We start from the raw sequence: 20887 nt of genomic DNA, 5'->3' as shown, positions 1-20887 counted from the left end.
AAAAACTAAGCCTGTGCACTCAACTGTTGAGCCTGGGCACCCCAACTACTGAGCCCACACGCCCTAGAGCCTGTGCACCACAACGAAAAGTAGCCCCCGCTTTCTGCAACTACAGAAAGCCCATGAAGCAATGAAGAACCAACACAGCTAAAAATACATTAATAAAAGAACGTCACCCAAGATCATGCCACCTGCTGTCAGCATCTGGGTCTTTTGGCCTCCCTGCTCCCTGGCCCCGACCCAACCCCTGGGATCTTGCAACTGCTGACACGAAAAGCCTCACTTACCCGGCATGACTGGGCCTGCTCTCGCAGGGCCTGGATGCTGCTGCCATAGGCGCTGAGATCCGACATCAATGCCTCGTGCTTCTTTAGCAGAGCCTGAAATCCAAGTCACACACAAAGTGACCCTGAGCAAGGAGCCAGAGCAGCCCCTCTGCCTCCCCAGCATGCCGTCTGCCTCTGAAATCTGTTTAGCTACCTGGTGACTTGATGACTCTCTCTCCCTTTATTTGATAAACACTTAGCATGGAGAAAATATCATGTTTTCTATTATCTTTTCATCCATAATTATGCAACCCTTGAAACAGACGAGGAGTCATAAAGAACACTGTCACATGTACAGTCATCCACCACCCATCCTGAGAATTCAACACTCCTGCTAAGTGGCAGCTGGGCACATGCCACCCTCCTCCAAGAACCCCCTTCCCACCACCCTCCGTGCTTCCTACTTCTCCAAATCCTATCAGGTCGGGTTAATACTCAGCTCAGGACGGTTTATGTGAAGACAGGCAAGAAAAGGCAGGCACGTGGCTACACCTAGATCTTTATGAATAAAATTTAAGAATTCCATTCAAAAAAGATGACTAACAAAAAATTGTGCTTATGTACACACAGGTATACAGAAAAAATGAAGTAAGATCGGAGACATGGTCACGGCTAACAGTGAAAGGCCAAGGCTGCCTTCTCTCTTTTGTGAGCATAAGAGAATTACCAGAGAAAAGTGGAAAGAGATGCTGAAACACCTTAAAAGCCATGAGACTGCACTCTGCACACGTGGTCATCCTCCTAACCAGCCCCAGCCCGAGCCCGGTACCCCCGGTATGCATCACCTCGGCAGAGTCCTCATCTTTGCCATAGTCGGTGCTGCCCACGATGGGCTCCTTCTCCCGCATCCAGGACTCGGCCTCGTTGGCATCGGCGAAGTACTGCTGGGCCTGCAGCGAGTCCTCCAGGTCCTGCCGCCGCTGGGAGGCCTTGGACTTCAGCAACTCCCACTTCTGGTTCAGTTCATGGAGCTTGGCCTTCACGTCCTCGGCAGCAAAATGGCCTGTAGGGCGGGCAGGGGAGGGAGGACAATGAGAAACATGGGGACAAACAAGGTCCTCTGAGCGCTCACAGCCTCTGTGACACTATGTCCAGGGAGCCAGGTCCCTTCATGTTCCTAGTTTTATATGAGGCCCAGGTTCCAACCCTTTAACAGATCTCCTCAGACCACGATGTCTGTCTAGACTCTAAGCGGACAACCTTAGTTGGCATTAGTGATGTCATCATAAACAATAAAACCCACAGCCCCCTCTGACCTTCTGTCATGGAGACTCGTTGCTGGGCACTGTCTCAGGCTCCTCAGTATCTGACCTCATTCACTTAGTCTTCTCAACTGTGGGAGAAGTTGAGAAGCTGGCGGGGGGTGGGGGCGGGTGAGCTCAGGCTCAGAAAGGTTATGGACTAGTCAGGGTCATAGTCAGAAGACTGTAGGGGGGGCAGTCTTCAACCCCTAGCCCAGCCTGACCTGCGACCATGCACTCGGCAGGTGCCACGACAAACGAGAACAAAGCCACCTCCTGATGACACTCACCCTCCTCTACCATGGCGTTCCCCTTCTGTGTGACTGCTTTGATGCGGGGCTCGTGGCCAGCAATTTCTGCTTGTAGCGCTTGGTGTTTCTTTAGCAGGTTCTGGACTCCAATTAAATCTTTGCCTGAAAGAGAAACCACTCCCAAGTCAAGAGAAAAGTCAACTCCATCACTCTCAGCTGTCCCCACAGTTTCACTTAAAAACCCAGTTCAACTGAAACCTGACTTTGCTCATTCGGACACAGGTCCCCCTCCTGGACCCGTGTAAGGGTAGGCCCTTTCCTAACTGGACTTCCGTCTGACAGAGGCAGGCTGACCTCTGTTGGTGGAGGCGGCAATAGGTTCTTTCTCCCGAATCCACGTCTCCTCATCCTCAACGTCACGGAAGAGCTGCTGCAGCCGCAGGGAATCGGCCAGCTTCTGCTTCCGGGCAACCATGGGCTCCTTGAGTGCCTCGTAGCGAGCTACCAGGGCCTCCTGCTTCTTCTTGATGTTTTCAGCATCAAAGTGGCCCGCATCCTGGAACTGGCGGGCTTGGATAGTGATGCCATCGATGCGATCCTGGAGACGGGAAAGACAGAGTGTTGAGAGCCTGGCCCGAGGCCGGCTGAGTGCATTCTGGACATCTCTCGGCTGACATTCTTGCCTCAGGCGTGGTTTGCTCTCACACCAAGAAAATGCACATCGTTGTTTCCCCACACTCTGGAGTGCGCTTCCAGCCGCCCTTTCCCCATTCTGGGCTCCCAGGAAGCTCCAAGGGCAAGCAGACCAACCTGAACAGAAGCCAAGTGGTGCAGCCACGATTCTCTAGGGCTTCATCCCCCACCCCCGAACCGGTTGGCCTTGGCTGACCAGCCTCTCTCACTCCCGTGCCCACAGCCCCACATCCGCGTCCAGGGCCTGTACCTGGTGAGCGGCCACGTCAGCCTCCAGCAGGGCATGCTTTTTCTGGAGGTTCTGGACGTTGGTGAGGTCTTTGCCGTAGTCATCCGAGGCCAGATGACCTTCCACTTCGTACAGCCACAGCTCGATGTCCTCAACGTTGCGGTTAAACTGCTGCTGCTGGTTAGCCTCACGGAGCTTTATGCCTGGTCAAGGAGGCAAGGTTGAGTCTGTGAGTATCATCCTTCTGCCAGTGCTGCCAGTACACAGCAGCACCTCTCGTAAGGATCACAACAGGGCAGGGTTTCAGTGACGCCTTCACGTCTATCACAATGTGAAGGAAAACTGCAAGCTCGGCTCTGCCTTCCAGATGCGGAGCTGGAATGAGCCCCATGGGTTAAGTGCTGATGAATGGTTAGGTGCCCTCGGCTCACAGCTGACCTCTTCTAGTGACGAGGCCCCAGGCAACCAGGGCTACTGACCAAATCAGCCCCTCCTCTCTCAGGCTCCCCAACCAGCCAGTAAACAGTCACATCCGCCAACCCTGCACATCATTAGGCACCCACACAGCTGACTCCCTCAGGAAGTGAGCCCCAGTGCCCAGTCACCTGGTACAGCTCACCTAGGTAGCCCAAGTACCTAAACCAGGGAACCAGGGATGAGCATTTAACTCTCTAAACCTCCTACCACAACCCCGTGCATGCCTCCCCTCACCTTTCAGCTCCGTGGCCTCCAGCAGCTTCTTCCACAGACTGATGACTTCATTCATCCGAGTCGCCACCTCATCCTTGGCATAGTGGTCAACGTCGATCAGCTTCTGCCCAGCTTTCTCCAAGGCATCGATGCGGCTCTGGTTTGCTGAGAGCTCGGCCTCAAAGGCCTGGTGCTTCTGCACTTTCCCTTGTAGGTTGGATGGGTCCTGCCAAGAAAGAGGTTCTCTCTCGAACCACTGGACAACAAGTTACGCTGCACTGCACTCACACATATTTTCACAGGGGACATATGAAACCGTCAGCTTACATTCAGTAGTGTGTTTTTGAAATTTCCAATTTCCTTCTTTAACTACATTTATTTGTAAGTGTGGTGTCTGGCTTACAGACCAATGGCTACATGACACTGCCGACAGGATCTTACTTTATAAGCTTCATCTGTGGCTGTTTTCATCTTCTCGTTGACCCAACTCTTGAGCTCATCAGAGTCACGGAAAAACTGCTGCAAGTGGAAGGAATCTGCAAGCTGGGCACGGCGGTACATGGCTCTCTCATGGAGGGCGTTGCGGCGGCTCAGCAGCTGGAAGGCAAGGGCCCCTGTGAGTCTCCACTCTCACCCCTAACTGACCTGCCTTGGGAGGGACACCCATGGATGGAAAGGCGGCTAGTGAGGAAGTTGAGCACTCACTGCGTCTCGCCGGGTGGCCACATCTTCCATCGCGTAGTGGTTGTTCTGAATCAGCTTGGTGGCAAACTCATCTAAGGCCTAGGAGGAAGAAGAGGGCTCATCACAGCTCGGCCCCTAGAGGGGAGTGCAGAACACAGCACAAAATGCTCTAGACCCCGTCAAGGACTTCACTCTGAGGTTTGCTACGACAACTTTCATCCCTTAACTTCTGAGTTTTTACTTGACGTCCTCAGTCGGATGGCTCAGTGTAATGCTAGCTTCACTCAGGACTGCAGACACTGGCTGCAGTTAATGTCAGGGCAGGATCTGACCGGGTCAGACACACATTAACAGCGTTTCAATTCCTAATTCTTTTTTTCAGCCAAACTACACAGCATGCAGGATCTTAGTTCCCTGACAGGAATCGAATCCATACCACCTGAGTGGAAGCTGAGCGCTGTAACCACTGTAACTCCTCAATTCCTACTTCCAAGATCAGTGCTCAATGGGGAAAAAAACCTCTTACCTTAGTTTTTTTTTTTTAACCTTAGTTTTTAACTACTTTAACAGGGAGGAAATCTCAACTTGGAGGTTTACATCAAGAGAACAATTTCATTCTAGAAGCTGTGCTGTGTCTCCAGCAAGGTGGTTGATCACCCTCGTGAGGGTGTAAGCACCCGGAAACTTCTCTGACTCTGCTCAGAAGCCTCTCAGAACAAGAAGAGACCTCCACTGACGCTAAGAATCATGTGACGGCACGGACGCCGGAAGGTGTCTTACTGTGATCTTCTCCTCCTGGGCGCTGAGGGACTTCTCAAAGTCTTCGTGCTTCTTGAGAAGCGCTTCCACACTATCCAAGGAATCGCCCAGGTCTTCGTTCAACAGGAACGCCTTACAGGAGGAAACACAGTGTTGACATAATGTCCAACGCCCTTCACCTCGCAGGGCTGGAAAGTAAAGACTGCTGAGGCCAAAATACAGAAAGGAGGGCAAGAAAGACTACGGCCAAGAAACTCTCAGGTCTCCCCTGGCAGCCAGAGGTCCTTCCAGATTCGCTTAAAAAAATCCAACAAGAGCATGAAACTCTCGTTCTACCCTCTATTGAACTTCGCTCCAATAGCTTTCATCGCCTCTAGTAGATTTAGATTACGCAAAATGCAAAGTTCTACGGGAAAAGAAAATCTAACAAAAAACTTTACACCATCACAGTCCTCTGAAAAACCAGATCCTTTCTCGAGGGCCCTTCAGTTTCAGCAACAGGAATGGTGCTGGCAGGGCCCATGGAAGCCGGCAACTCTTCCCTCCGTGTGACGCAGAACTGAACCCGCACAGAACGGGCCAGCTGAACAGCACGGCACAGGTGGCCAGCTCCCCACGCCACTCACCTCCTGCTTGCTCATCCAGTTGTCCACCTGCTCCGTGTCGCGGTAGAAGAGCTGCAGGTCCATGCACTGCTCATATTGCTGCCGTCGCAGCTCCCAGAGCTCCAGTAGCGCAGCCCGCTCCTCGGACAGGACGGTCAGCTAGGGCGGTGGTTGAGAGGAGGAGAGGGGAGGGGACGTCAGATACGGAGGCTCCCGGCATTTCTAATCCTCTGCTAACCTTCAGGCCTTGGTTCTGACTTGCACAAGAAGGATAGCATTCACTCACGTGTCAGCCAAGTCACACACACACAAATCAGAGATCCTGAGGGTTTGCATGGTCATGTTAAACCTAAGAGTTGGCCCTGTTTGAATGAACCTAGAATTATTAATAATTTATTGCCATATAATCACATATAATGTTAGGTAGACATGACAAGTAAACCTCTGGTGGAAGAAAAAGGGCAAGTATGTAAAAGTGAGGCAGCATAGGAGGAGCAGGGACTCTTAGATGAGAGATATCAACTGAGTGGGTTCTCCTCAGAACACACTCATTAGATCCATCAATGCCTAAGACTTAATTTGAAGGCTGTAAAGTTAACGACAATAAAGTGTGTCTTTAAAATGTCTCTTCCTGGTCTATATAGTATTAAAAACATAAAAATCATTATCTAATGTGACTCAGGCACCTTTACAAAGATACTTTGAAACTTTGGAATTATATACACATATACATAATTTAGTAAGAATGTTTGCTCTCAGCTCCAGCTACTAATCTGCAAAGTCCCCATTCAGTAGGAAATGTGCTGCATGTGGCCCACATCCTGGAGCTTTCTCTACTCAATCGCCGTGCATTTCCTTCTTAAATCTCTGCAAGTGTTTGCTGCTTCCTAACTTCCAGGCGGAATCTCCTGCGTTTTCTCTGACACTATGATGAACGCAACATCTGGCTATTTAAGGACGGATAACAGCTTCCAGAGACTTTTATTAAAAGACCCTTTCTCCTCTCATACCTTCTCCCTCACTTCATCTGAGGCATAGTGACCAGCTGCAAGCAGGGCCTGTCCAGACTCATCTGCAGATTTAAAGCTATCTTCATGAGCATCAATTTCACCCTAATGGGAGAAAAAAAAGGACAATTTATCTCCAGCACTTTGTAACAAAGAGTAAATTGTTGAATTTCGTATAACCATTTAAATCAGGAATATCACAACTAGAAAGAGGAACAAAGCAAAGATATGCCAGGTTTGCTAGTATCAGCCCAGGGAACCAAACCGGAGAGCATCGCTTACTAAGAAGTCCGCTTCCTACTGGCTTTTCATGCCATTTGTCAAACCACCAAGTGTCCACGTATCTACAGGGCCCGAGCTCTCCATCATCTGTTCCACTGGTCTATTTCAGGTCTCTGTGCCAGATAAACTTATGATTTTATAATACCTGGTAGGAAGAGTCCCTCCCCTGTTCTTCATAATTGTCTCAGCTGGTTTTAATTGTTTTTCTTCCAAATTAAATTACTTTCACATTTATTTATTTATGTGGCTCTACCAGTTCTTGGTTGTGGTATGTGTACTCTTAGCTGTGGCATGTAGGATCTAGTTCCCTGACCAAGGACTGAATACGGGCCCCCTGCATTGGGAGTGCAAAATCTTAGCCACTGGACCACCAGGGAAATCCCTTCCAATTTTATTTTAAAATCAGCATGTTTCATATCAGAAACAAAGGCCTCTGGGCTTCTGCCTGGAATTGCATTGAATGTATACATCTTGGGGAGAATTTGCACCTTTACAAGCAATCATTCCATCCATGCCCAACCCTTTATTCTGTTTCTCCCCTTTCCTCAAAACTGTACAGCTTTCTCCACAGATGTCTTAAACAACTTTTGTTAGTTTCCCAAGTACTTTATATTTTCTCACGTGACAAATTAGTATTTTTAAAAATTACGCTTTTAACTGTTGCTAGTCCACAGGGGGCTGTATGACTTTTGTATATTGATTTTTTATTTCTAGCACCTCAGAAGATTTATAGCAATGATTTTTTAAACCTTAACAGTGTTTTCCAGAATTACTTAGCCACAGAAAACCCTTTTCTTAAGGTATAAAGCCTGTTAAGATCTCATAAAACTAATTTCCCATGGACATACTTTGGAGAAAGAGTTTAGATTTACCCAAATCAACCATGAAGTTTAGCTTATAAAGATTTTCCAAGATGGCACAGGATACATATGCAAAGCAGCAGCATCTCCGCCCTATTAGAACCTGGCCCTTCGCTTTTATGAATCACCGTTAAATGAGTTTCATATCAAGAGAGTAACCATCTATTAGAAGCAGAAAAAGCAAGACTCCAAAGGCAAAACCAGCCCCATCCCCATGGTGAGAGCCACCTGTGAGCAAGGTTTCAGCCACTCCAGGCTGGAAGTGGCAGAGCTACAGCCACGCACTATTAGCTCACAGCTTTACTTCTGGAAGATCCTGGAAACCCTACCTTGTGCTCCTGATGCCTATCCAGCAGGGCTTCGGCCCCGGCCACATCATTGGCAAGTTCATCTGCATTGATGAGGGCTTTCATCTCAGTGACCCAGCTGGTGAGGTCTCGGAAGTCAGCAAGGAAGCGCTGAAGCCTGGGAAACCAAAAGTCCATAAGCAGAGGTCTCTAGGGGAGGCCCTTGGTGGAAGATGTCGCCCCAGACCTCCAAATTCTATGTCCTCAAGAGTCTAACGAGCCATACAAACTCTAGCCTTGGGAAAGGGAGGACTCTTCCAACCTAGACTAGCGAGACAACTGAAATCAATCCTTCAAAATTTAGGCTCTGTCCATCACTATAATTCCTTGAGCTTGTCTCTTATGTTCAACTTCCTTGTCATTCCCAAATTCAACTCCTAGTCACTAGCAAGAAATATTATTTCCCTTTCAATTCCTGATTTACTCAATTTTAACAGAATATTTTACATGATGCTCAGATTGCTAAATACTTATTGCTAACAGGTATTTCCATTTATATTGCTTCTAACAAAGTGATATAGGCTGGAAAAAAGACATTTATAAAGTTATCAATACTGTGCGTGTATATACAAACACTACAAAGTTGTCAAGTCTCTAAATATAATATAGAAATACATTAATATACAACAAGGAAATATATAACAAATACAATAAGAAAAAGTCTTCTGCATCTTCTTACTAGAGGAAAGCTATGAAGCTATACCAACGCTGTAACACGTTCTCCTTGCTACCGAGAACTAACCATCAATTCTGACCTCAACTCTAAAACAAAAGCTTCACGGTCCAGGCTGTGCAGCCCTGGAGGAGCACTTCTACCTGTAGGAATCGTTGAGACGTGCATGTCTCTCCGCGGCCAGGGTGCGGATCTGCTCCCAGTTGGTGATCAGCTCCTCTCGCTTCACTTGGATCTGGGTGGCACTCAGAGGGTGGGACTGCTGCAGGCGGTCAGCCTCGGCACACAGGGCTTTGACCTGGAGAGACACGCTCATCAGGGCTGCTCTCCCGACCCTGGCGAGTAACTTACTCACAGAATCAGCTGCCTTTCAAACCCACCTTGTCCTCCAAGGCAGCAAGATCTCTCTCCAAACCCTCGTGTTTCCGCAGTAGAGCCTGGACACTGGCCAGGTCCCGGCCAAAGTCATCAGAGGCCATTAACTGTTCCTTCTCCTTAATCCAGCTAATGGTCTCGTCCACATCCCTACAACACAGAGGCACCCGTTTGTCTGTAGCTACATCATCCATCCAGGACCGGGATGCCACACAGGGCCGAGACCCAGTCAGCCCCACATGTTCTTCAACTCCCCGTAGGCTTCACCACACCCGGCCGGGAGATCCCATTCCCGCAAGCCCCCTCGGCTTGGTACCTGTTAAAGCGTTGGACCTCAGCTGCCCCGAACAGCTTCCCCTGCCGCTGGAGGGCCAGGCCCTTCAGCCGCTGCCAGGCCGCATTCACCTCGTCCTGCTTTGTCTTGATCAGCTCCTCCTCAGGGTGCTGCTCCTGGGTCAGGAAGGGCAGACACGACACTCAGACCCGCACCTGTGGCCCCGTCACTGCTCACCTGGCCTTGGCTCCCTGACAACATCTGCCTCAGCAAAGCTGACTGTTCTGAAGAATCGCTGGCTTTTTGTGTGGAATGGAGGGAAGCTCCTTCCACAGGAGCTTCATTTCTTGTTCTATAAAAAGGAGACAGCCCTTGTCTGGGCCCAGAAGCCATGTGGTGCTTCTCCAGAGCAGTTCTGGACATCTGTAACATCCCGTGCACTGACACCCTGCAGTGGCAACTGTGTGGGCGCCTCATGAACGACTGCTCGCCTGTCTGCTCCAAGTTCAGGGTATCCGGCGTCATGAGGCTACCGAGAAGCACGCCTGCCCAGAGACATGGCTTTCAGATCTGTTCCTGACTTCACACTGGAGACACTCCTTTCAAAGTCTCCTTGCTCACTAACCACCTTTTGTCTTGTTTAAATAACAAGTCAAGTGATAAGGCAAAGCACTCCTGGGCGGTGGGACCCGCTGTGGGATCTGGGGTTTGGCTTGCCTGCTCTCCTTGGCACGACCTGGTGATGGCACAGGATCCTGAGGATCCCATGATCCTGTCATGTGGAAGGCAAGGTTATGTCTTAGGAATGTTGGTTCTCCTTTCATCACTGAGCCAAGAGGAAACAAATGCCAGTCCTGAAGGATCTACAGGTTTAAAGTTTGCACCCCCACCCCCCCCAAATCAAGTGTTCCCTAAAGCAAAAACTCCTGTGGTCACTGTACTGAACATCTCCGGAGCCCTGCAGGGCGGGCAATGATAAAGCAGCAGCGACAGGCAGTCCCACTCCCCTCTGGCTGCAGAGCTCCCAGGGGAGAGCCTTGTTTCATTACAGGGCTCCCCCCTCACAGGAGTCCAGAGAAGCCCCGACTCAAGAAGAGCACTGAGGTGGCAGTGGACTCCTGCCAACCCTCTGCAACTTTCGCCACCACACCCTAGTCTGAGAAACCCTGACGCCCAACTTCAACAGTCCATAAAAGTTTCACCAAGCCCTACCTGAAAATGGGCGGAGGAAGAGATCAAATGAACTCTGCCCTTCCTGCCCACAGTCACAAGTTGAAAAGTGTTTTCTAATGTAGGAGGGAGCAATACTGCTGCCTTACTGAGATCTAAACAGGACTCAGACATGCTTTATCAAAACCTGCTCACCCAGAAATCAGGCACCTAATCAAGATTTTCCTTCTGGAAAAATTAATGAAGTTGTATCACACTAATGTTAACGTAAAGGCAGTTACCATAACGCTGCTATGAGAACACACAGCACTTCCCCATTTACCTGAATGAGCTTGGCAGCAAACTGGTTCACTTCATTGACTCTCTCTTCGTGGGCAGCCATGTCTGTCTGAAACTCTTCGAATTTCTTCTGTAACACCTCCACGTGCTCCAGGTCCTGGCCCAGCTCCTCAGATGTCACAATGGCTTCCTGTTTGGGGACCACAGCAGAGCCACAGTCACCAAGACACAGTCGGGCACAGTGGCTCCCAAAACCCATCACAAAATGGACGCCGGAGGGGCCGCAGCCACTTCAGGGGACGTGCAGTTAGTTTACTGTGTGCTCTCTCCTAGTTAGGAGGTCAGGGTCACGGCATCTCCCTCCTGCTCTAACATACCTTGTCATTGATCCAGTCCATCACGTCCTCACACTCCCGCAGGTACTGCACCAGCTTCTGGGCCTGCAGCAGCTTGATGCCTTTCTCCCGCATCTTCTCCAGAAGCAATTCCCACTGGCGGTGCAGCTCCATCAGACGAGTCTGGAGGTTAAAGAGCCCAACAACCCCCACATGAGAGCCACGTCTGGAGGACCTGGCTCCTCCACGGGGCTCCAAACAGCTAGACACCTCCCAGAGCTCTGAACCAGTCTTTTTCAAGATAATGCCTACACTGAAGGGAAATGGTAAATTGAAATAAGAAGATGTAAACACGTACACTTCACAGTGTTTTGGTAGGTCTTAAAGTTGACCTACCAAACAACTGACCTTTTGTAAGTATATGTATTCTAGTTTACTCCAAAGAACTTACTATTATCTTATAATTACCAATTATTATTGATATATTATTGGTAAGTCTTTAGGTAATCTTTTTAGTTCTTATTAATTGTTAAGCTATGAAGGTGGGATTTCTAGGTCAGAAGATTTGGGAGGGAAAGATGAGGCGTCATCGAGGAACAGCAGCAGGAATCACTGAAGGGTGTGTCCTGAATTCACAGAGGTAAAATGGAAAGAACAAGAGATCCTGGAGGCATCATACATGTAAAGAAATAATTACAAGGCATAAGTGAAGAGGAAAACCTTAGTACAAAGGAAAAAAGATGGCATCCTGAAACATAGTCAACATTCAAAGAGGATTCATGGCCTAAGTTGTTTTGGTGCTTCTATGAGAAGCTATAGCATGTAGTACACAGTTCATCCCAAGAAAGGCTGACAGCAAGCTACACCCAGGTGGCAGCCACAGGTCCAAACAGTCCCTTCCCAGCATCTTGGGTTCTCATAGCACAGCCCTAGTAAGGACTCGTCGGGAACTGGGGCAATTATCATCAGTTCATGCTTAGGTGATGTGTTCTGGCATTCTAACCCAATTTCAGGGTGTTGATTATGCCTACCCAAGATACTGGGAGTTTCTGGGTCACACAGACAGAAACGAATGACACACACACACACCCTCCACCAGGAGAGAAGCCTGGGGTCCACCCATCGTCGAGACGCCACTCCCCAAAAACTGAAAGAGTGAAAGCCGCAGGCGAGTCAGCGTGGGTGGATTCTCTTAGAAATGAGTTCGGGTGGTTCATTTGAAAGGAGAAAACAGTGGGAGGAAAATAAATGCTCGCACAATTCAACTTCCACCACGACAGTCACTTTCATCACCGATGGTTAAACCGGAGTCCACCAATGCGAAGGAAGTGACGGGCATTCCCAGACAAGCAGGGGAAAGGCAACCAACAGCAAGTCCATATCCACCTACTCGGATGTGGGAGCCAACGTGCGTGGCGGTCACTATGGGGCGCCATGCCGTCCGGTATGGTGTGAAAGTCTAAACCGGTGACAGACAGGTTATCCAGGACAGAGTCCTTCACACACCACACACCACCCACCTTCCTCTGTGTTAACACTGACTGCCCAAACTAGACTGCTGAGTTAGCGGGCCAGACCAATTACCAAGTGGGATGACCCTGGGATCTGGGAGCATGAACATCAGGATTCTATGAGAACCTTTTACTCAGGGGAAAAACGAAATTTCTTCATTAACTTTTGGCCTCACTGCATGGCATGTGGGATCTTAGTTCCCCAACCAGGAACTGAACCTGTGCCCTCAGTAGTGGAAGCGTGGAGTCTTAATCACTGGACCACCCAGGAAACACTCACTTCACTCAAAATGGGGTCACAGAAGGCTCCAAAAATCCTTCTCTACAAGTCAGCTGTCAGTCCCTCACATCTCTCGCTGCCACACCCTCCAGGGAGAACCGGGGCCAGGCCTGTTTCAGGACTGAGCAGCTTCCCCACTGCCATGCGTCTCATCGTTTCAACGCAACAGGTCTGTCAGAGGCCAGTTTCAGAAGCTTACTGGCACGTGAGTGCGTGAGCGGGCAGGGCGGCAGGTGCACTGGGGAAACATGCGGACAGCTGGCGGGGTGGAGCAGAATTCCTGGCTGACTCAGGTGGGTTTCTCAACAGAGGCCTGAGCAAGCAGGAGCAGCTCTGAGGGGCAGTCAGGAGTGAAACATGGGCTGGGAAAACAAAGAGAGTAATTGTGACTGGAGAAAGGAGTAGATTGAAACACTGGCTCTGTCACCTACTGGCTGTGGGAATCTGGGCAAGTCACTCAAACTTCGAAGCCTCTGTTCCTACCCTTCTAGGCTACGGTTCCCTCGCAAGCTTCCCATGAAGATTAGAGAGAACGGATAGAAAAGTCCTGGTGACGTGTTTGCATCTAAATGGCTGCTCACGGCTTCTCAACAAAGAGTAGCTAGTGCTTTCTAATGCTGCTTTAGTAAGATGTCTTAAGAGAGAAGAGGGGACTGAAGGGAGCTCTGGGTCTCCTGCCCCCGGACTGATTACTGAAGCCAAACACGTGATCTGTAACTCATGTTCCCTGTCTGTAACCTGGTTAAACTAGCCCAGAGCAGCCCCATTCACTCTGGCTGATTTAATTTACGGTAAGACTATACACAGAGTGGGGATATAGGCAGATATATCTCTAGTATTTTTGGCTGTGCCATGTGGCATGCAGGACCTTAGTTCCCCAACCAAGGATTGAACCTGTGGCCCCCTGAAGTGGAAGAGCAGTCTTGACCACTGGACCACTAGGGAAGTCCTGTCTTTGCATTTAATTGCAGAGACATGTATCACACTGCCCAAATGGACTGAATGTAGTAATTAAATGATTGATCATATGGCATTTAGAATTTACTTTTACTTCCCATTTACAATCATTCCTAGTTAACAGTTTATTATTAACAATATAAGGCTAACTGCAAGTCTTCAATACGAGACTGCAGAGTATATGAGCGCAAGAGACACAACAAGTATTTACTGCTAAAAACCACTAGACGAGATCCTAAGGAAATGACGTCCCTGTGGATGTTCCACTGTGGATCTCACTCAGGGAACTGCGGAGGAAGGAACATTTCTAGCTGGGGCTGAAGAATGTAGCTTCCATCTCAGTCTTTGGCACTGCCTCGACACATCAAGGACTGAAAAGGCTGGTCCCTCAATGGAAAGAAACTTTGGATAATAAAGAACAAAACACGTAGATAAGAAAGAAATCAAAGACAGAAGAGAGCATCCAGTCACGAGAAACGAAGTCTGCATACCTCGCCCTAAAGAGCCTTGTCTTCCCTTAATACCTTGGCACTGGAAAGGTCAAAACAAACAGAGAAAAACCAATCATGGCCCCAAACCCAAAGAATGGCACCCAAACAAGTCAGACAGAGAGTCTGAGGACACCTGCTTCATAGTCAGTTACATAGCCAGGGTGACCGACCAACAAGTAGCACACCGTGAGGTCGCTCCTCACAGCCGGACCTTTAACAGGCTTGCTGACCAGCCCTCAGTAAACCCTCCTGGGGCAAGGCAGCAAGATCCAGAGAGCGAGCTTCCTGACACAGAACCTGGTGGTGTCTGTGACTGGTCCTACTCATCTTTGTGTCCTAATCCCTAAATTCACCAATATGCTCTTCTATCCAGTCATCACTCTTCTTCACAGTCTAATTGCATCCTTGTTTGCTCTATAAGGAGAACATTAACTTCCTCACCGAGTACGTGAATACTTGTTTACAGGCACACTGAGTCTCTGTATTACAAAGGCAGGCTACAGGGAGCTCCATTAGGGTACTTCACAAATTCCTTTAACAAACTAGGAAAATCTATCTCCTCAGGAACCCAAACACACGGGTAAGCATTAACCCACACCCATCCACCAGCCAGAGAGAGGCAGGCCATCACGCCAGCAGGGCCCCAACTCACCCGGATGGTTTCGGACGCGAAGTGCCCTTCTGAGATCATCAGATTACCAGTCTCATCAAGCTTCACGATGGCACCCGAGTTGGCCTGCACCTCGGCTTCGAAGGCTTGATGCTTCTGCAGCTTGCCCTGCCGGTGGATCGTGAAGTGAGCCATACCTGCCCTTCAGCACACCCTTCTGCTCCCCAGCCCCCACACCCCCGATTGTCCCCCCACTCCTGCATCCCACTTCCTCTCACGACGGACCCTCACTCAGCATCCCACCCATCCCCCTGCCACCTCAATGACTCAAAAGCTCCGCCTGCATCTACACCTGCCCCCTGAAGCCTGGCACTGAGGACCGCAACTTGGCAGACAGCAAGATGCTACAGAATATCCTCATTTGCTTCTCTATCAGGAAACTAGCCTTTACGACATCCAATCCCTCTCAGAAGTACAGAACCATACTGAGAGCTTTTTCTTGGCATGTAGTGTTTATCCTTGACTAACCCACTCACATTCATTCATTACATGACACTTTTTTTTTTAGCTTGTTTTAGAAGCCATACTCTTTGACTGACTTGATTCACTACATTCCATTTCTCAGTACCTCTGTTTAATCACATGCAGAGCTGGGCAGGGCCTGCCTCTTCACCAGTGTTCATCATTTTCTCTTCTCAGATGACTCTGGCATAATAAAAGAACCACGGGCACAACCACTGCGCCACTTACTAAAAAGGAGTCTCTCACCAAAATCAACGAGAAGAAAGGCTTTGTCTTTTTTTAAAAAACAGCTTTATAAATTTTCACCAGCAACAACACTGTGAGTTAGCATACCTGTCTCAAAAACACATACTCCAAGAGATCAACCCAGATCTTTCCTAAAAAAACTGAAGGATCACCAATGGTTGCCAAGCAGTGGACTGAGAACCATCAGCTTAAAGCATCCCCACAAGAGAAATTAGAACCTGCAGGATCCCACATTCATGCTCACTGATACAATCACTAAGGGCTTTCCAGAATCGTGAGTCAGTCCTTCCTGATGTCTGGCCTACATTCTCCCTGCCACTCAGTCTCTCAAGGTCATAACTCAGTACCTTTGTACAAATTCTGAGTAATGACATTTGAGCTCCCATCTCAGACGCACCTGCAGGTTGGTTGGGTCTTTGTAATTCTCATCCGAGGCAATCTGAAGCTTCTCCTGAATCCATTTCTCCAGCTCCTCAGCATCTCTTTGGAAAAACTGGAATCGGTAGGAGTCTTCAAGCTTCTGGCGCCTCAGGGTCGAGAGCTCCTTGAAGCGGTGGTATCTGTCCAGGACCTGCTGCCGCCTCTCCTGGATGTCCTCGGCTGTCTCCAGCACTTTGACCCCGCTTGGGTCCATTTTCTGAAAAGGTAGCAAGCCCTGAGGTAAGTGCAAGACACCAAAATAGACTGAATGGAGATTTAATGGAATTAGCCTCTTGGAAGGAAATAAAGAATTCTGAGGGCCTGAGCAGATAATGAACTGCAGGCCGTCATGTCTCAGGATTTAATGGTGAAGCCCAGACCCCATGCTTCGTAAAGAACAGCTGCCCAGGTGGCGCCTCAGAGGACACCTCACCAGCACTGCAAAGAGACCAGGTGAGAGATGTGAAGGAGAGAACTATGATCTGTGCTGTCAGTTCTACAGAGCTTCGAGAATTCAAAGGGAACACCAACTTCGGAGCTCAAAGAATTACTGAGAAATTCACTCAACAGTCCTTTCATCTGGCCTGTGCATTTCATGGTGTAGAGACTAGAGAACATTTACTATTAACTCAGCTTTTCCATCTTTCTCCATCTCAGCCTGTTACTCAGTGAAGAAAAGGGAAATGATTATAAAGTAACAGTCTTTTTTCGGTGTTAAAAAATAACACAATAAGTCCCCTTAAAAAAATTAAGTAACTGAGTCTTTAAGATTACAAAGCAAGAGAATTTACCTAAAGTAGTGGATTTCTCAGTTACCGCAAAAAAATCAATCCTACAAGTCTTCCTAGGGGTGCCAAGAGCCTGGGCAACGAATGGGCTTTACTTCCTCTGAGTGCACACAATTAAAAATCACAGTACATATTAAAAACAACAAGAAAGGTAAGATGAAAAATTTGTCCTACCTGACTCTTACCTTCTCCAGTTAACCACAAACTCAGGCCAAGTGAGTAGGTGGTACTTTCCCACAGCACTCAATCCACCTCAACTTTAAACTCGGATTTCCAGACAGTTTCACCAAACTTTAATGTCAAAAAGAAAACCTGACCTATTTGTGGCAGAAAACAGTAACTGCTCATCTCAGGAATAAGCCATTTTATCCTCTAACCAAGGAAGGACGCCCAGTAGGAAACAGGTGGAGACTAACAACAACGAGCAACGCCTGTCAGTAACACGTGACCTCGCCTGAGCGGCCTTCCGCCTTGAGCCCAATTTCCCAGGATGACGAAAAACGCCAGGTGATAGTGAGATGGTCCCAAACACTTCTAACTTTACATTCTACAGAGAAGAGTCTGTGACTTGGGTGTTAAAACAAACAAAAACAGACCAGTTAAGCCTTATAGTCTCTCCAGTTGTTTTTACATAATTTACACAAGGCAGAAAAATTGTGCTGCCTGAGAAACATTTGAGAGCTCTTCCCGTGATCCTGTTCGCCTCGCACAGCCAACAGGAAAGGATTAGTGGGTCAAGGATTAGGCATCGAGGCCCCTCTGTGCTTCCACTCCCTGCCCCCACCAGCTGGGCGCTAAACAGCACTGCTGAGCTCTGGGCAGTTTCCAGCTCTTAAGAGATTAAAGCAGCTTCGAGCGGTTTCGAGAAAAGCACAGGCATGCACCCAGCCAGCTCTGAGGACTGTCTTTTTGTGAGGAGACCTGTCTTCTGAGGGAAGAGAATACGACGGCACTTCAGCCCTATCACTCACCATTCCTTCCAAGTTCCTCTCCACAGAGCAGCCAGTTATTTTTGTTGTTATTTTCCTACCACAAAGTCCAATTTATTTATTTGACTGTGAAGAGAAACAGTTTCTTTGTCATGTCATTTCCACATTTTGAAACCTTTCCTGGCTCCGTCTCAGAGAGGAAAGAACCCATCTTAAACTTAGCTGGACCTTCCAACCTGGCCCAACACACCTGACTGGTAGGTCTCACTCACGGCCCCCGCCCTCCGTCTTGGCACAGAGAAATACCCTCCTCCCAAACACATTATCCTCTCTAAAGACTCCAGGCTGGTTGCTCAGGCTTCCTTTGCCAGAATGTTCTGTCTTTCCTCTGTCCAGATAACTCCCTTCAGGTCGGTACGAGCTGAAATGAGCAACTGCAGGATCTCGCCTCCTTACGAAGCTTCACTTGCTTCTTCCCTCCCTCCTCCTCGGACTTAATCACACGTCTCTGTAGATCTACACGGCACTTGCACATACTTCCCACGGTGTAATTAAGACTGAGCTACGCAATATGTGTTGTGTCCTGATTCCTAGTAGACAGAGGTCATGAACAAATGTTTGCTGAGTGCTCCCGGAGCAGCAGCCCCGAGTTCACTGGTGAAGGTAAAGAGAGAGCTCAGTAGTCCACCTGGGTTTCATTTTCCACATTGTCCAAGTTTTAACAGCTAGATTCTGTGACTGCTAGAACGTGCTGACTGAAGCTACACCACGGGTGTCAACCTAATGACCAGACCTGAATTACTGAGTTTGGGCGGCCCACACCCAGGATGGCTGCACTCTTCACCTTGGCAGGATGGGACCTTAGGAAATCTGGTTCAAGAAGGCACAGTTTTGAGCATCCGGTTGCTGGTGGGAGGGGCTGGGGAAAGGGAGAGTTAAGGAGTTTCGGATGGACATGTACACTGTGCTATACTTAAAATGGATAACCAACAAGGACTTGCTGTATGGTAAGGGAACTCTGCTCAACGTAATGTGGCAGCTTGGATGGGAGAGGGGTTTGGGGGAGAATGGACACGTGTATGGCTGAGTCCCTTCACTGTTCACCTGAAACTATTACTACATTTGTTAACTGGCTATACCCCAATACAAAATAAAGTTTAATTAAAAAAAATTTTTTAAAGGCACAGTTCTGTATTATGAATAGATGGCCCATGTCTGAAACAGTAGTTTCTATTCTGAAAACAGGCTTCAAGAGTCCTTCATACCAAAAACTGAGGGTGGTCTGGGCAAACTAAACATCTGTTCAGAACAGGGTGGTTCTCGCTCACGCTGCAGCCCTAGATCAGCAGCTTCTTTGGGAGAAGGCTGACTTCCGACAAGGATCTTGATAAGAATCACTACCCTGTCCGCCACATTTACTAGAACGTAAACACTTCACTCATTCACCTGTGTTTTCTGCTCCAGGCAGATCTCGCATCAGACTCCCTCATCAACCCTGGGCGGGTCCACTTCCCTGACCAGAAAATGGAAGTGAAGTCGCTCAGTCGTGTCCGACTCTTTGCGACCCCATGGACTGTAGCCTACCAGGCTCCTCCGTCCGTGGGATTCTCCAGGCAAGAGTACTGGAGTGGGTTGCCATTTCCTTCTCCAGGAGATCTTCCCAACCCAGGGATTGAACCCAGGTCTCCCGCATTGCGGGCAGATGCTTTACCACCTGAGCCATCAGGGAAGACGCCCTGACCAGAAAGCTCCCTTTCAAATGTTCTCTCCTCCCCATTCCCAACCTGATCAGTTAATACCATGAATGGTATTAACCCCTCCAAGCCTGAGGCAGGTGCCTCATCCTCTCTGCAGTCCTGAAGCAGACGCCCTCACTCCCTCTCCCCCGCCCTTAGAGCATCACCACGTCCCATTCTGCCATGTGGTTACTGTTTTCCCCTTGTGTTTTGGTTAAGTTCTCTAGGGAATTCCCTGGTGGCTCAGATGGTAAAGAATACGCCTGCAGTGCTGGAGACCTGGGTTCGATCCCTGGGTTGGGAAGATCCCCTGGAGGAGGGCATGGCAACCCACTATAGCATTCTTGCCTGGAGAATCCCCATGGACAGAGGAGACTAGCGGGCTGCAGCCCACGGGTTCACAAAGAGTTGGACATGACTGAGCGACTAACCACAAGAACTGGGGATCCTAAGGAACTATTTTAAAAAAGACCTTATCTTCCTCTCTGACCACAGAACTTGGCACCTATTTAGAAAGTCAATTACACGCTGAACTTGGAAATAAAGAGGCAGCTGTCACTTCACTATTAAGTGATCAGGAGAAAGAAGGTCATCTAATAAGCAAGTGGTGGAGCTAGGGTGACCCGGGATGCTCTGGTTCCCAGAACAGCATGCTAGAAACAGGGATTCTAACGTGATCGGAGCTGATCACGTTTTACTACTGCTTATCTTGTCCATCCCCACCTGAGGGGAGGAAAAAGGAAGGAGGATATATGAATTATTTTATAAAAAGATCAAAATTACTTTTTTTGAGATTGAGCCTTCCTTTAAAAGTTTTTTTTTTTTTTAATGTGGACCAGTTTTAATGTCTTTACTGAATTTGTTACAAAATTGCTTGTTTTATGCTTTTTTTTTGGCCACGAGGTACCTGGGATCCTAGCTCCCTGACCTGCACCCCCTGTACTAGAAGGTGAAATCTTAACCACTGGACTACTAGCAAAGTCTCAAGGCTGAGTCTTCTTGAAGTTAGTAAACAATTAGGGTTAAGAATAATTTATATACTTGCTCTGTTCTCATGTCTCCGGAAACAGTTAAGACGGAGAAACAGCGGGAAACTGTGCGTCTACTTTGCTCGGTTATAACTTTCCAAGGCGTGTACAGTCAGCTATACCCGCGACAACAGCTCGCTCCACTGCGGTGCCTTTCTGCAAGACGTCCCAGTCTCTGGAGTTTGTTCTGCCGCCCCTTATCAGAGGGTTCACTGCACTTCCTTTAGCTGTCGTGGAAATCTCTGATCACATTTGGAAGCAGCTCTTATGATGAATAAAAGAATGCCCA

The 20887-nt window shown here is 48.6% G+C and overlaps 1 protein-coding gene across 10 annotated transcripts in view; it reads right to left on the bottom strand.

Moving 5' to 3' along the window:
* The window catches only part of SPTAN1 (spectrin alpha, non-erythrocytic 1), a 58257-nt gene that overhangs the window by 31223 nt on the left and 6147 nt on the right, over window positions 1–20887 (bottom strand). For all 10 annotated transcript variants that reach the window (XM_018055898.1, XM_018055899.1, XM_018055901.1 and 7 more), the window contains 19 exons: window positions 16095–16334; window positions 14972–15097; window positions 11123–11263; window positions 10789–10935; window positions 9339–9472; window positions 9028–9172; window positions 8791–8945; window positions 7957–8092; window positions 6489–6590; window positions 5500–5637; window positions 4895–5005; window positions 4136–4213; window positions 3872–4027; window positions 3452–3656; window positions 2762–2943; window positions 2173–2416; window positions 1858–1980; window positions 1112–1329; window positions 288–380 (listed from right to left, as the gene is read on the bottom strand). In XM_018055898.1, coding sequence (XP_017911387.1) covers window positions 288–380; window positions 1112–1329; window positions 1858–1980; window positions 2173–2416; window positions 2762–2943; window positions 3452–3656; window positions 3872–4027; window positions 4136–4213; window positions 4895–5005; window positions 5500–5637; window positions 6489–6590; window positions 7957–8092; window positions 8791–8945; window positions 9028–9172; window positions 9339–9472; window positions 10789–10935; window positions 11123–11263; window positions 14972–15097; window positions 16095–16331 — 2871 coding nt within the window. In that variant the 5' untranslated portion in view covers window positions 16332–16334. Of the gene's footprint in view, window positions 1–287; window positions 381–1111; window positions 1330–1857; window positions 1981–2172; window positions 2417–2761; window positions 2944–3451; window positions 3657–3871; window positions 4028–4135; window positions 4214–4894; window positions 5006–5499; window positions 5638–6488; window positions 6591–7956; window positions 8093–8790; window positions 8946–9027; window positions 9173–9338; window positions 9473–10788; window positions 10936–11122; window positions 11264–14971; window positions 15098–16094; window positions 16335–20887 lie in introns of those variants that run through there.

The sequence above is a fragment of the Capra hircus genome, chromosome 11 (assembly GCF_001704415.2).
Source record: "Capra hircus breed San Clemente chromosome 11, ASM170441v1, whole genome shotgun sequence".
NCBI classification, from domain to species: domain Eukaryota; kingdom Metazoa; phylum Chordata; class Mammalia; order Artiodactyla; family Bovidae; genus Capra; species Capra hircus.
Note: the sequence above shows the minus strand (reverse complement) of the source record. Positions and strands in the feature narration are given on the sequence as shown.